At 35.0% G+C, this 15,497-nt stretch overlaps 1 protein-coding gene across 3 annotated transcripts in view; it reads left to right on the top strand.

Moving 5' to 3' along the window:
• LOC140443147 (lysosomal acid phosphatase-like) overlaps positions 1 to 9,823 on the top strand; it is a 33,395-nt gene extending 23,572 nt beyond the window's left edge. For all 3 annotated transcript variants that reach the window (XM_072534239.1, XM_072534238.1, XM_072534240.1), the window contains 3 exons: positions 921 to 1,208; positions 4,878 to 5,139; positions 6,212 to 9,823. In XM_072534239.1, the coding sequence (XP_072390340.1) occupies positions 921 to 1,208; positions 4,878 to 5,139; positions 6,212 to 6,678 (1,017 nt within the window). In that variant the 3' untranslated portion in view covers positions 6,679 to 9,823. The remainder of the gene's footprint in view (positions 1 to 920; positions 1,209 to 4,877; positions 5,140 to 6,211) is intronic.
• The last annotated feature ends 5,674 nt before the right edge of the window (positions 9,824 to 15,497 follow it).

Here is a 15,497-nt window from a genome sequence, read left to right as displayed (position 1 = left end):
TATAAATTCATTGGTCACTATATCTGTTGATATTTTTAAAATTCTTTAGTGCCGTATCAGTGCTTCACCGACCCGTGATTTCGACTGTTTAAGTTCGTATTCACACAGCACAGTATAGTTTAGTGAGGGTTGCCAGAATGGCCATATTTCCCGACAGCGAACTATTGATCATTGCTGTAGTATTAGATGAACAAGAACAGCAGGAAAGAATACACTACAAATAAACGCTTTTGGATTCATTAAGCTTGGAAGAAGAGAGCCACGGAAGTTTTTTGAATATTTCAGAATGTCTCAGAATTCGTTCATGTTGTTGCTGAGTAATCTAGAAGTATATCTAACTAAAAAACTTTCACGCACACACTGGAGAGAAGCTATCATATCAGTAGAACGGCATGTCATTTGTTTCATATCCCATTTTTATATTCTGTGTCCATATACTTCCGGATTTGACAAATCAAATAGAACCGAATTTTTGAGCACCATTTCAGACAACATCTCGTCATTCATTTGTGAAAAATGTAACAGAGGTCCGGCAGCGAAAATAAAAATAACGTTGGCGATAAATCTTTCTATAAGGTACGGTCACAGCATATGGAACATTTGTGTCTATGCTGTGGTACGGTTACGTCAAAAACACTGTCAGCACTGCTACAGCATAGACACAAATTATTTGTTCCTTATACTGTGGCACTGCTGTGTGCTGTAGACTGGTGCCGGTGTAACATTAAATTTTTACTCCATTAAATTTTTACTCCAGAGTAAAATTATAACGTTAAATTTCAACTCTAGGGTAACATTGAAACTAACAAGTAATTGTCAGAATTCAGAAATCCATTTTCCACTGAATAGTTATTAACACCAAATACCACAATAATATCGTCCTTTATACATAAAAAATAAATTAAAAAACTTTTTCTTAGCTAGGTAAGAATCAGCAGTTCGAGCTTGGTCAATGGTTTCGTGAAAGATACAAACAGTTTTTACCGGACCGATATCACAGTGATTTTCTAACAGTGATGTCTTCTGACGTAGACAGGTGCTTAATGTCTGCCGCGGCACATCTGGCTGGACTGTACCCTCCTAAAGATAATCAGGTCTGGAACGAAAGATTATCCTGGCAGCCAATTCCCATCCACACACAGCCGCAGAAGGAGGATATGCTTATTGCTTCTGAAAGACCTTGTAAGAAGCATGATCGCCTTTATCAAGTAAATATTTTGTTTGCCAATTTGATAGTTAATTTGAATTTCATTAATTTTTACTTGTGTGGTGTTTCTTTTGTGGTAATCACTAACCCACTAATATTTTTTAAACTTACTAACCTGTTAAATTTCCCAACAGAAGCATAAGAATAATCGGATTGTGGTTTAAATAAACATTAAATACAATACAAACTATTCCAGGATCCGGATATTATAACATTCATTAAAATAGGACGGCTGCGTTGGATAGGAGGTTTAGAAAGAATTGAAGAAGGCGAAATACCAAACAAAATATTTAAACAGATGCCAGTAGGAAAAAGAACAAGAGGAAGACCGAAGCTGAGATACTTAGAACAAATAGAAAATGATATACCAACCTTAAAAATAAAAAACTGGAGAAAAAAATCACGAAACAGATCAGAATGGAGAAGAATCCTGGAACAGGCCAAGACCTAAAAAGGGTTGTCGAGCCAGTGATGATGATGATGACAATCTAAACACTTGATAGGGAACAATGTTCTGAATAAAAAACCCACGCATATAAAAAGGATCATCATCATCAATTAGCCTATATTTGTCCACTGCTGAACGTAGGCCTCCCGTAAAATTTTCCACCTATTCCTATCTTGTGCTTCTTGCATCCAGTTCGTGGTGAATCGTTTGATATCATCACTGACTACAAGGTTGGTCATAAATTTTGTCTTTGAGGTGTTAATTTTAAGATCAATTGTTTTTGACACTTTATAGAGCGTGTGCAGCATTTTTGTAGCTTTATCAACTCTATCAGATATTAAACCGATGTCATCGGCAAATCTTAGGTGGTTCAGATCTTCCCCATTTATATTAATTCCCATGTTATCCTCTCGTTCCATTTGCTTGAACATATATTCAAGAACAGCTGTAAACAATTTAGGGGAGATAGTATCACCCTATCTAATTCCACATTCTATTCGAAACTTCTTGTTATCTTCATGAAGGCGGACACAAGCTGTACCAGTTTCGTAAATACTTTTAATCAATGCGATATATCGGTAGTCAATGCGGCAGTCGATTTTTAATTTGGAGGTAGATGGAGGTTAGAGGACAATGAGGCGGTAGATTTTTAATTTCATACTAACGGATTTTCAGTGTTGGTAGGAGACAAAAAATCTAAATTACTCTTCGGGAAGCAGATATATGTCAGTTGTTATTTCATTATCTTCTATAAATATTTTTTTTCTTTTTCACCCTCTAGCTTATTAAGCCAGTAACATAGTTACTGCGCTACGGGAGGATGTCAGGATGTGATAGGATGTCATTTCAATTCATAATATTGAAGATGGTAGGCAAAGTTTAAATTCATAGGCTTTGATACTCACCAAAATGCATGTTCTGTCTTGGAATTTTTTGTAGTACAACCCAAAGCACTGAATGATCGAACCATTTTTATACAATATACCTATATTACAAAAACTATGTAAACTATATAACTATTTAAAAATGCACTCTGTAAGTAAAAATTAATATTCCATGTAAATATCACAGAAAACAAATAAAATTTCAAACATTGTTTACATTTGTTTGCCCTCTTATTTGCTTCCCCTAGCGCAGAGGTTCTCAAAGTGGGTGACGCGGCACTCTAAGGTGCCCCAAGCATTTGCCAAGGCTTTGCATTGTATCTTACATCGCTATTCTTTGGCAACAAAAAAGATGCCACAAGATTTAAGAGACGTATTGGATAGTACTGTAAAAATAATTAACCATGTGAAGAGCCGTCCGCTTCAAGCACGCCTTTTGTAGCTCACCGCTGAAGATGTGGGTATGAATCAGTTCAATCTTTTGCTTCACTCAGAGGTTCGTTGGTTAGGGAGACTATTTGAACTGAAAGATCCACTGATTAACGACCCAACGTTTTTACCTTGTTTAGGCTGTGCCTAAACAAGGAGATCTTCAAGAATGTAACCAATTTGTTGTTTTAAAACGTCAATTTCATGTTGCCGCTCTCCGAGACAGGGCGTGGCAGTAGCTGTAAGGCCTGAGTGTCAGAAGAATTGTTTCCACCTTTTTGGATGCCGTATCAGGATCAGGTATCGTTGAGCAATGAGATTGGAAAACCACAGAAAACCAATCTCCCCCTGTCCTTGTGATTTGAATTCGACTCTTAAGAAGTGTGTGTGGTGCTCACTGTTTGATGTTTGATGTTGTGGATGTCTGTGTTTGTAGGGTTGTTGGGATGTTAATGTTGTTATGGGTTGTATGTTGTTGGCTTTATCTTTAGGAGTTTATATGTTTATGATTGGGAGCATGTTGTGTGTGGGTAAATGATAAGTTTGTATCGTAGTGTATGTGAGTGTTGTGTTGTAATTTATGTGCAGAGTTGGGTGAAGGTTTGGTTTATTGAGTCATTATAACAGGAAGTGGATATGGCGTACCCATACAGTGTGTTGGACAGTTGGTTGAAATAACGGATTGTGTCACTTCTCTGTTCAGAGAAGACATTAAAAAGGGTCATGGAAGTGAAATGGATTAAGGATTTCATGTCCGAGGAAAGGTCGTATGAAGGGATTTGTTTAGGTGAGTATACGGGTTGGGTTTGTTTTAGGTTTCTGAGTATCACATTTACAGAGGAGTCTTTCATCCTAGAATTAGAAGATGTCAATTGGCTGCGAAAATTGGGATACCTTTCAGACATCTTCGAAATAATAAAACCACCACTTCGCTTCAAGGCAAAGGAGGAGCACAATTAGATAAAATCAAAGCCTTGTGTAAAAAAGTTACATTTTTCAAAGCATGTGTTGAAAAGAGGAACCTCACAAATTTCTGTCGATTACAGGAATTTGTTATAACAAATGAAATCAATCCTCAAACGAACTTCTTTGAAATTGTTATAGTCCATTTGCAAGGTTTGGAAGAAAGTATTGTAAACTATTTTCCTGACATTGACTCAGATGACTTATATAGCTGGATGATGGATCTGTTTTCGTGCGACCCAAAAAATAAACCTGTCGGAATGACAAATGAAGTTTTTCAAAATCTACTTGAGATCAGCAAAGTTAGCAGTTTAAAACTCAAATACCGTGAAAGAAGCCAAGAAGAGTTCTGGATGCAGGTATATTCAGAAAATAATGTTGTTGGCAAGGTTGCAGTGAAAAAACTTGTGTGTTTCACATCTATTTATCTCTGTGAGTATTCTTTCTCAGCATATGCTTAAACTATAAACAAATTCATAATAAGAAGCAAACTTCAACCATCAAGGGATTTGGGGGTCAAACTTACAAAGATTTCCATAATTGTAAAGAATATAATGAAAACATTATCGAAACAGTTTCATTCATCACATTAAGTAAGGATATTTGAATATCAAATGTACTGTATTTCATTGATCTGAAATAAAGTTTATATTGAAATCAAATGAGCCTCAGAATTGTATTTTTTTTTTCATTTTTTGTCGTTTTTCAAATTGCTTCAAGGGTTGGTATGCCTCGAAATATTTTTAGCCCTACAAGGGTGCCGCGACTAAAAAAGTTTGAGAACCAGTGTCCTAGTGGGACGCAAATAAGGGGGCAATTTGCTTCCCAACACGCACACTAAACTAAAAAAATTAGCTTTATTTATTTTCTCCGAGTTCTATATCTAGTTTATTTTTACTACATCTATCGAGTAAAATATCTAAAGTATTACATTATTGTATTTTAGGAACTATTAAATTCCAAATCGTATTTGGCGTTTTTAGAACAACAGAGGGAAATATTAGATTATCTGTCATTCCATTCCGGAGAAAATGTAACAACTCTACGTGATGTGTTCCTAATAAACGACAATTTATCCGTTGAATCTAAATATAATCTTACTTTACCGGATTGGACTAAAAACGTATTTCCACAATTACTCTCTCCACTAGCACAACTTTCTATTGCTTTACCTGCGTCCACTCCGGAGTTAGGAAGGTTAAGATCAGGTAATTTTACTTTATATTTTGATTCATATAATCAATGATATAACTATGGAGTCATTGAACTACCAACTCATATGAAACTACTACAGTAATTTGAAATCTACTGTACTGACCAAGTTACGAAATAAAAACAAGAAGGGATTCTAAGAGAATTTCATTGTTCTTCTATTACAAATTTTAAAACTAAAGAAGTATTAAGTTAAACAAAGCATTAACCCTTTCCAGTCAGATGATCCCATTTGGGATCATAGCAATGTTTTCTGCTTTAGCGGCAAAGGAAACTACTTATGTCGATTTGGCGAACGGTATTGCGTTGCCTCACCTTCCTACTAGATGACGCTGCATTAATTTATTTGACAATTCTATCAGTAAGCGTTAGTCACATTTCAATGTAAAACTTTGTAGCGAAACAACGATCATCAATTCACTGTAAATTTCAAATCATTCTAAGGTGAGTAAATGAACCAGTAATTGCACGAAAAAATTTATTTTGCTTCTTACATTGTTTTTATTTGATAATTCGCATTATAGTTTGCATATATTTACAAGATTGTGTATGTAAACATTATAAATATCAATGAATCCAAATGGAATCATTGGGCTATTATGGAGGCCTCCAAATGGCATCATTGGGAAGTTGAATTTTGTTTGTCAATAAAATACAAAAGTATCCGATCAACACTCTGACGGAACTCCGGACAGTTGGCCTCCAGTCAATACCCAAAGATCCGGTGGAGTTCCCACTAAATCAGCACTCTAGCAAAACTCAATTATCTCTCGTGGCATAAGCTGTTTTATATCGTCGTAGACCTTCCATTTCCTCTAGCTCGCGTCAATGGAAGAGGAACTTTTTGTGGGAGAGCGCTGACGGAATAGGTGTGATGCACATCGTTACAGGATGCACCATAATTGGTAGAATAAGCTGAGAATGATGATGATAATATACATATATACGTATATATTTAACAAAATATATCTATATACTGACTAGAATTACACAAACAAATATACTGTCTACAATTATTTTAAAAATGATTACTTGAGAAATTCTATTGATGTTTTCTTTTTATTTTAGGTCCATTAATAGACTACATAGCTACGTTTTTGGAAAATGCAATTTTAAAATCGAATAACTCCCAAAAATACCTAATATTATCAGGACACGATTTTACAATCGGCACATTGTTAACAACTCTCGGATCAAACGACCATCCCTTAGCAGAATACGCCTCCTCTGTCATATTTGAACTCAGAAAAAGCAAAGATAACGTACCATTTGTAAACTTGATGTTCAGAAATAGTACCAACTTGTACGGAATCAAATTAAAGCAGTGTGCATTCAATTGCGATTTTAAGCAATTCAATCAAATCATTGCTCCAGTAAGAACGAATGCGTCTATCTGGGAAAATGAATGCTCTGATTTAACGTTTTCAAATAGAAAATTGTTCTTATCCCACCTTACCCCTTTTAATCAACCTCTACAATATAGTTCAAGAAGTGGACTACCACGGAAATTGCATCACTTGTGGCCATTCCACTAAAAGCCTTGATTTGGCCTATCTTTATACTAGATTTGCATATGCATGACAAATTTATTATTTTAAACCAAGTTTGGCCTGTTTTGTATATTCTTAATTCACTTTTGTTTTACAAGTTTTGGTTTTAATTACTTTTGGAATTTTTATCTTGAACAAAAGGGTGATAGCTTACCACGTTTATTTAACTCTTTTAGTCGCATCCTCCTCCTATGAGTACCCAAACTTGTTAATTATCATATTGCCGAATAGTGGCATTTAACCTTCCGAAATAACATGTTCCCTGTAGAAGAACGGCGAATTTACTCATTTATGAATGATAGTGCTCTCTATGAGCGAACGGAGTACCAATAAGATAAAGTTCATTACTTCAGTGTCGTCTTAGACAAGGAACAAGAGGGGACGCGTAATCTTATGGAATTGACTGAAGCCAAATCGGCACCAGGAAGCTTGCCAGCTAATATTTTCAGTAATCGAGAAAAACGAGTAACCTATTTCATAGAAACAATTAAACTAATTTTACTTTTCTATTACAGTTATATGATAACTACATGTTTATATACAAATTTTTTGCAAGTTTTCAAAAATAACTAAGTAATTCTAGAGAAATATTTGGATATTATACTTTATGAAAATAACAAATGGAGGTTGTACACATAGAAAATAACTTACGAACAATATTTATTAAATTTATTTAGTTTATTGAGATAATATAACTCTTAGTCAAAAAAAGTTCACAAAGAAGATATAATAGTGAAGCGAGATGACAAAAAATTTAGAAAGTAACACTTTTAATTATTCAAAAGTAGTTAACTAAATGGAAAGTTCATTGTCTTCTTTAGCGTTCCCACACAACGTTTTATCCTCATCGATTTTATTTTCTGGTGCTACATTGCCTTGTAGATTGTCTTCGATGATAAAGAGTTTGTAAAAACTTAAATGAGGATATTTTCCAGTTTTCTCCAAAATGACAACATAATCAATTATTCACATCAACCTTTTTGTTGCTGGATCTCCTAATCAAGATCAAGATTAAGCATCCTAATACCTCTCTTCAAAAAGGGAGACAAATCAGACCCGGAAAATTACAGAGGAATGAATTTATAAACACAGCACTAAAACCACACTAAAACTAACAACCAAAGTGATAACAAATAAATTGAATAAAATTATAACACCAGCAGAAGAACAACAAGGTTTTAGGTCGGGAAGATCATGCACCGACGCTCTATTTATAATGAAGCAAGCGCAAGAGAAATCATTAGAATACAACTAATCGGCATATCTATGTTTTGTGGATCTTACAAAGTCATTTGACCGGATCAAATTAAAAGACGTTATCCACTTACTGTATGCAAGAGAGAGACCTCTAGGAATAATCAAAACGATCGAAAATATCTACCAAAACAACACAATAAAAGTAAAAGTAGAAGAAGAACTAACCGACCTTACTGAAGCTGGCAATGAGATAAGACAGGAAGATTCCCCGAGTTCTCTATTGTTCAACCTGATTATGGACGAAATAATAAAAAAAGTAAGAACTAAAAAAGATACCAAATGGGAGAAAAACAACTTAAAATAATCTGCTATGCATACGACGCCATACTACTTTCTCAAAGTGAAGATGATTTACAAAGTATGCTGCACCAATTTAATATAACCTCCAGAAAATTTAACATGTTAATTTTCCCAAAAAAGACAAAATGCATGGTTACAACAGCAAATTTACTAAGATACTAAGATGTAAATTGGAGCTAGAAGGTCAGATAATAGAACAAGTGATGGAGTTTAAATATCTAGGCATCACATTATCTAGCTACGGAAAGCTCGAAACCGAAGTGGAAGATCAAGTGAATAGAAACAGAGCCGCAGGCTGCCTAAATGAAACAATATGGAGAAATAAAAATATCGGGAAAGAAACGAATGGCAGAATTTACAAAACAGTCATCAGACCAATAATGACATACGCGGCAGAAACAAGACCTGACACAAAGAGGACAAAAAGGATGTTACAAACAACAGAGATGACAACAGAAAAATTGATGGTCAGACACTATGGGACAGAGCTAGAAGTACAGATATACGACGTAGATGCAAGGTGGAGAACATCACAAACTGGGTAAGAAATAGAAGAGTAGAATGAAAGGATCATATAAGCCGAATGACAACAAATAAAGTAATAAAGACGACAAGAGACAGTTCCCCAATAGGAAGACGATCAGTAGGAAGACCACGAAAACGATGGAATGAGAACTTACTGGAGGCACATTGAAAAACAGACAGAGTGATGTCTATATAAAAAGAAGAAGAAGAAGAAGAAGAAAAACTTTTTTATTGTTATTGACCATGACATTCTTTCGGGACCATGTTTCGGAATTTTGTCAGATTTTATTCTTTCAATGTTCTTAGTTTTTTTTGTTATTGATTTTCCCATACTAATATGGTTTTTATAAGCTAACTCGCCGCGAACTAACACTGTGCCTTAAGAGCTTTTAGTTAAAATAATCCTCTTCATTTTTAAAAAAAGCAAAATACTATTGTCCTGGTGCCTTAATGTGTTTCGATATTCATGTTTAGATATTCATGTGGGGTCAGGATTATTTCCTTTTGTTTAATATCCTTTTCGATATTCCCAAAAACCCGGTCTGGTGGGATGAAAGAATGTCCTCTCACTGGGAATACTACTTTAATTTTTCTGATTTTATCTTGTCTACAAAACCAATAACAACACATAGATATGATTGTCGTGTTTTTGTTTTGGCCGCCGCATCTATTACACGTGAGCCTGATAGTATGAATATCGCCTCCAAAATCAGCCGATTCAAGAACGTAATAAATGGGTACTAATGGGCAACGTACAGGCACCAAAACATGGCGGTCACGTCGAAATTGGCTTCACTTTGCTATGGTTTGTTAAATGAGTGTTACCTGTACTCTCTTTTTTCTTGTCTGAGAGTTCGTGGACTGTCTAACCTCAAAACACGTGCAACTTGTGATTGATTTACAAGTAGAATTAGAGTCGCGTATTTATGTAACTCATCACTTACCTCAATTCAAACGATTTTTTTTAACGCTGTTTTCTATCTGTATGAGGTGATATTTATCTAAATAATCAATATTATTGACGTTCGAAAGAATATGTGATTAAATAAGTTACCGATATTAAGAATTCTTGATGTTGATTATTTTAATATAAAGAAACTAATCTATAATTTAAAAAAAATAAATTGAGATTATGTATAAACTGTGAGGTTTTATTTATTGCTTCCTGCATTTACCAAATATTGGACTTACATTTTATATTTTGGTGGAATGAATTCGAGCTATGTGATCCATCTGAATTTAGACAACCCATATTTCGTTTACTGGCATGTTGTGTAGTTTATTCAGTACACTAAAAATATTTCACGAAATGAACATGAAAAGATACAGGTAATCTAGTCAATAAAAAATATTCAACAAATAGAAGGAAAACAATAACCAAGTCTAGGAAAGGAAAAAAGTAGGCAGGAAATAAATTACAATGTAGTGATTTCTTCTTAAAAAGGAAACAGGCGTATCATAAGTGCAAAAGGAAACATAACACAGAACAATTATGATAACAGTTATGAGAATAATTTAGTAGTCAAATTGAAGCTGATTTACATGGAATTACAAACCATTGGCGTACAAAATAATAAAACAAATGAACAGTTCTTCGTTTTTTCCCATTCTTCTCAAAACTTTGTTTGTGAAATGAAACAGGACATTCTAAACATACCCTTGTCGGAATGGATTAACCAAATAAGTTCCAATTGGGGTAACTGGAGAAACCTTAAGATTTTGCTCCAGTATTATTTTTATCTGTTGGTCTTCCTATTATATCTTCTTTTTCATGTTGTATCTTATTTTCGTGTATTGTATCATAAACACTTTCTCTGTTGTTGTACAATGACTGTATGTGCTGCCTTCATTTTGTGTTATAGATAACATGTGTACTCGTCTGTTGCATAGTTAGTCGTTTGTTGATTCAATATATGTGTTATTTTCATTATGGTATCCATCTTCTTCTTTAAGGGCCGTTTTCGTTCCGAAGGTTGGCAATCGTGATTCACGAATACCTACCCCTTTCTATCCCCATCATCATTTTAATTATCTGTTCTCTTTTCATTTCTTGATTGACTTTGCAAATAAAAGTAAGAACTAAAACAGGATACAAAATGGGAGAACACCAACTTAAAATAATCTGCTATGCAGAAGACGCAATACTAGTCTCTCAAAGTGAAGACGATTTACAGCTTATGCTGCACCAATTTAATATAACCGCCAGAAAATTTAACATGTTAATTTCCCCCAAAAAGACAAAATGCATGGTTACAACAGCAAATTTACTAAGATGTAAATTCTAGCTGGAAAGTCAGATAATAGAACAAGTGATGGAGTTTAAATATCTAGGCATCACATTATCTAGCTACGAAAAGCTCGAAACTGAAGTGAAATATGAAGTGAATAGAGCAAACAGAGCCGCAGGCTGCCTAAAAGAAAAAACATGGAGAAATAAAAATATCGAGAAAGAAATGAAAGGCAGAATTTACAAAACAGTCATCAGACCAATAATGACATACGTAGCAGAAACAAGACCTGGCAAAGAGAGGACAAAAAGGATGTTAGAAACAGCAGAGATATACAGATATACGACGTAGATGCAAGGTGGAGAACATAAAGAACTGGGTAAGAAATAGAAGAGTAGAATGGAACAATCATATAAGCCGAATGACAACAAATAGAGTAGTAAAGACGGCAAAAGACTGTTTCCCAATAGGAAGACGATCAGTAGAAAAACCACCAAAAACGATGAAACGACAACTTACTGGAGGCACATTGAAAAACAGACAGAGTCATGTCTATATAAATAGAAGAAGGCGAAAGAAAATAGGCAAATACAATTTCACTATTCATGATTCAGTAGAAAGCCTCATTGAAGTCATTTGGGGATGATTTTAATGTATTTTTATCTTTTCCTTCTTCTTCAAGTTCCGCTCCTATCGGAGATTGGAAATCATTCTGATAATTATAATTTTGTTGGTTACGCGCCTGTATAGTTCAATTGAACTGCATCCAAACCATTCACGGAGATTGCGTAGCCACGAGATTTTACGTCCTCCTACGCTTCTTCTGCCTTCGATTTTACCCTGTATTATATTCCTTAGTAGTTCGTATTTTTCACCTCTCATGATGTGCCCCAAGTATTTCCTAATTTTTATGGAATTTAAAACTTCGCATTGTTTTCCTAGTTATTTGAGAACTTGTTCGTTTGTTTTGCGATCCATCCATGATATTTTCAAAATACGTCGGTAACACCACATTTCGAATGCTTCTAGGTTTTTAATGTTGGATTTTTTAAGTGTCCAAGCTTCAACCCCATATAAAAGGGTAGAGAAAATATAACATCGAAGCATTCTTATTCGGAGCGATATATTGATATCGCGATTACAAAAAGTTTTCTCTTTCCATTAAAAGTTGACCGTGCAATTTCAATGCGGCATCTTATTTCTTTTGTCTGATCAGTATCTTCTGTGATCCATGCCCCAAGGTATTTGTACGAAGATATTTGTTCAATTTCTGTATTATCTAGTCAGGGCCGCCGCTACCATGTGTGCCAAGTGTGCATCGCACACGGGCGGCCAACAATAGGGGCGGCCAAAAGCAGTTCACTGATGATGGAGATTATCGTTGGATCATGGAGATTAGTCTAAATGTTTAAGTAAGTATTTATCGATTTACAAATTATTATTGTTATATTATGCATCTTCTGCACATTTCTTTAAATAATAGTATGTATGTCTAAAGTGTTGGAAGGGGGGCGGCAAATATTAAGTTGCACACGGGCGGCCAATACCTTAGCGGCGGCCCTGTATCTAGTACTAGCTTAACTGATGTTTTGTGCTTTTGTAAATACCATGAACTTGGTTTTCTTCAAATTTATTTTTAGTTCATAATCGTTGCAATATATATTTAGTTGTTCAGCAAGGTGTTGCAGTTCTTCTAATGTTCCTGCCAGAAGGACGGTGTCCTCAGCATATCTTATGTTATTAAGTGGCTCACCGTTTATTATAAGGCCCTCACTGACCTCGGCAAGCGCTAATTCTGAGATGGCTTCACTGTATAAATTGAATAACAAGGGTGATAAAATACACCCTTGGCGGATCCCACGGTGAATCTAAATATCCCATGTCAGTTCATTTTCAACTTTCACTTTTGCTATTTGGTTCCAATAGAGGTTACATATGATTCTAATGTCTCTACTATCTATGTTTTTATTTAATAAAATTTCGTTAAGCCGATTATGCTGCACTCTGTCAAATGCCTCCTCAAAATCAATAAAACAGGCATATATTTCCTGATTTATATCTAAGCATCTCTGCGAAAGAACACTTACTGCAAACAGTGCATCTCCTGTTCCCAGTCCTTTCCTAAATCCCATTTGTGTATTACTTATGCCTTCATATAATTTCTTATGTATTCTATTGTGAATTACTTTTAAAAACCATTTCAAGACATGACTCATTAAAGCTATGGTGCGATGTTCATTGCACTCCTTTGCATTGGCTTTTTTGCGTAGCAGTATGAATGTTGATTGGAGTGATTCTTTAGGTATTATACCTGTTCTATATATTGAATAGATCCAAAATAAGATCAATAGATTCAGTATTCACAATTTTGAGTAATTCGATAGGAACTTCATCAGGCCCAGGAGATTTACCACCTTTAGCTTGTCTCATTGCATATTCAATTTCTTCTCGTATAATATCAGGACCAGTATCATCCTTAAATTCTTTTGGTGCTTCTGTTCTCTCTTTGTCTTCAAAAAGTTGTGCTATATATTGTGTCCATCTCTGCATTTTTTAGTTTATATCTGTTATAAGTGCACCACTTTCATCTCTTAGTTGCCTAGTTTGAAGTGTTTTTTTTCATTCCTGTTAATTCTCTAATTCTTTTGTGCATGTTAGAAAAGTCATATTTTTTCTCAATTTCTTCTAGTTCTTGGCACTGCTCATGTAACATTCTCCCCTTAGCTTCTTTTATTCTCTTTTTAATTAATCGATCAGTTTCATTATATTTAATTGGATTTTTTGTTTTGAATGATTTTCTTTCATTCATTAATAGTAGTATTTCTTCAGTCATCCAGTCTTTATGATTTCTTTTCTTTGGTTTTAAGTTTCATTTGCTGTTTTAATTATTGCTACTTTTATATTTTCCCATTTCTGATCAATGTTATAACTACTTTTATTCAGTTCTTGGGCATTACGTAGATTTTCAGTAAGAGTTTTTACAGTTTGTTCCTTTGTTTGTGGTTCCCTTAATCTCTTTATATTAATTCTACTTTGTGTGGGTTTTTAACTTCAATTTGGTTCGTAATGGGACTACGATGGGGTTATGGTCTAAACCGATGTCTGCTCTAAGGTAAGTTTTGGCGGACAGTATAGAATTACAAAATCTTTGTCTAATGAGGACAAAGTCAATTTGATTTCGGATTATTCTATTCGTTGTATCACCGGGGGATTTCCATGTATACAATCTTCTTTTTGGTAGCTTAAAAAGTGTATTAGCTATTACAAATTCTTCCGTCTGGCAAAATTGTATCAAACGGTCACCACGTTCATTTCTATTTCCTAGACCATATTCCCTCACATATCCATCCACTCTTCCCTGGCCAACTTTTTTATTGAAGTCGTCCATTACTATTGTAATGTGATGTTTCTTAATTGATTTTAAGACTTGTTCCAAATCATGATAAAATAATTCGATATCGTCGTCATCTTTATCTGCCGTAGGAGTATAAACTTGAATAAAATTTACTATACCTTTTTCAGACTGAAGTTGTATTGATAAGATCCTATCAGAATAAGGAGTAAAACTTCTCACAGAGTAATTGACCTTTTTTGCAACTAAGATAGCAATATCATAGCGATGATTGACTTCGTTATTACCTGAATAATACATGGTTCTATTATTTGTAATTTGTTTGCCTGAACCTGGCCACTGTACGTCACTTATACCTAAAACATCAATTTGGAAGTTTTCCATTTCAAGCAGTACGTTCGCTAATTTACCACTTGCGTATAGACTTCTGACATTCCAGGTTGCCATTTTCAATGTTTTAAGTGCACAGGGATTTCTCTGGTTTACGACCTGGGAGGCCCTGTGATCTACAGTTATTCCTCCCCTGCCGGTTCTTGGATTCCGTGCTCCATAATCAGTAAGTTTGTTTACTCTACTTGTCATTTGCCATTCATGACTTTACTAGGGGTAATTTATGAGTCTTTAATACAGCGGTTCCTTGTTGCCTTCTGCATCCGTACGCCGTTGACCTGTTTTTCGATTCATCCGCCTTTAGGGCCAGTTTCCCAACCCTTGGACAAAAGAGTGCCCTTTCACTTATTAACTCATCCGTCCGCAGCCGTTGGTCATAAGTGGGGGATTGCTTATTCCGGCAATCATTCGGTGAATTACCTGTTGGTGACGGGAGGTATTTTATTTCCCTCCTACCCACCGGTAAACCGGGTCGAGCATTCCCCTATCCGCCACCTGGGGACGACTCTCTAAAGGTTATAGGTTCCCCCGAGAGTATATTTTCCTACAGAATCTATATTTTTAAGAAGAGGGTTTAGGACAGGATTTCTTCTTGGCTTGAATAGGATTTATTTTCATTTTCTACAGTGGAATTCAGTTTCCTATAGAAAGCCTTCTGTCAAAAAGTATATTGTCACTTTTCCAGTTATTACTTACGTTGTTTCTGCTTAGGCGACCTGAATAAATGGAAACTCTTTCTTTTAATGTGTCCA

The sequence above is a fragment of the Diabrotica undecimpunctata genome, chromosome 6 (genome assembly GCF_040954645.1).
Source record: "Diabrotica undecimpunctata isolate CICGRU chromosome 6, icDiaUnde3, whole genome shotgun sequence".
NCBI lineage: Eukaryota > Metazoa > Arthropoda > Insecta > Coleoptera > Chrysomelidae > Diabrotica > Diabrotica undecimpunctata.
This window is presented reverse-complemented; position numbering and strand designations above follow the sequence as displayed.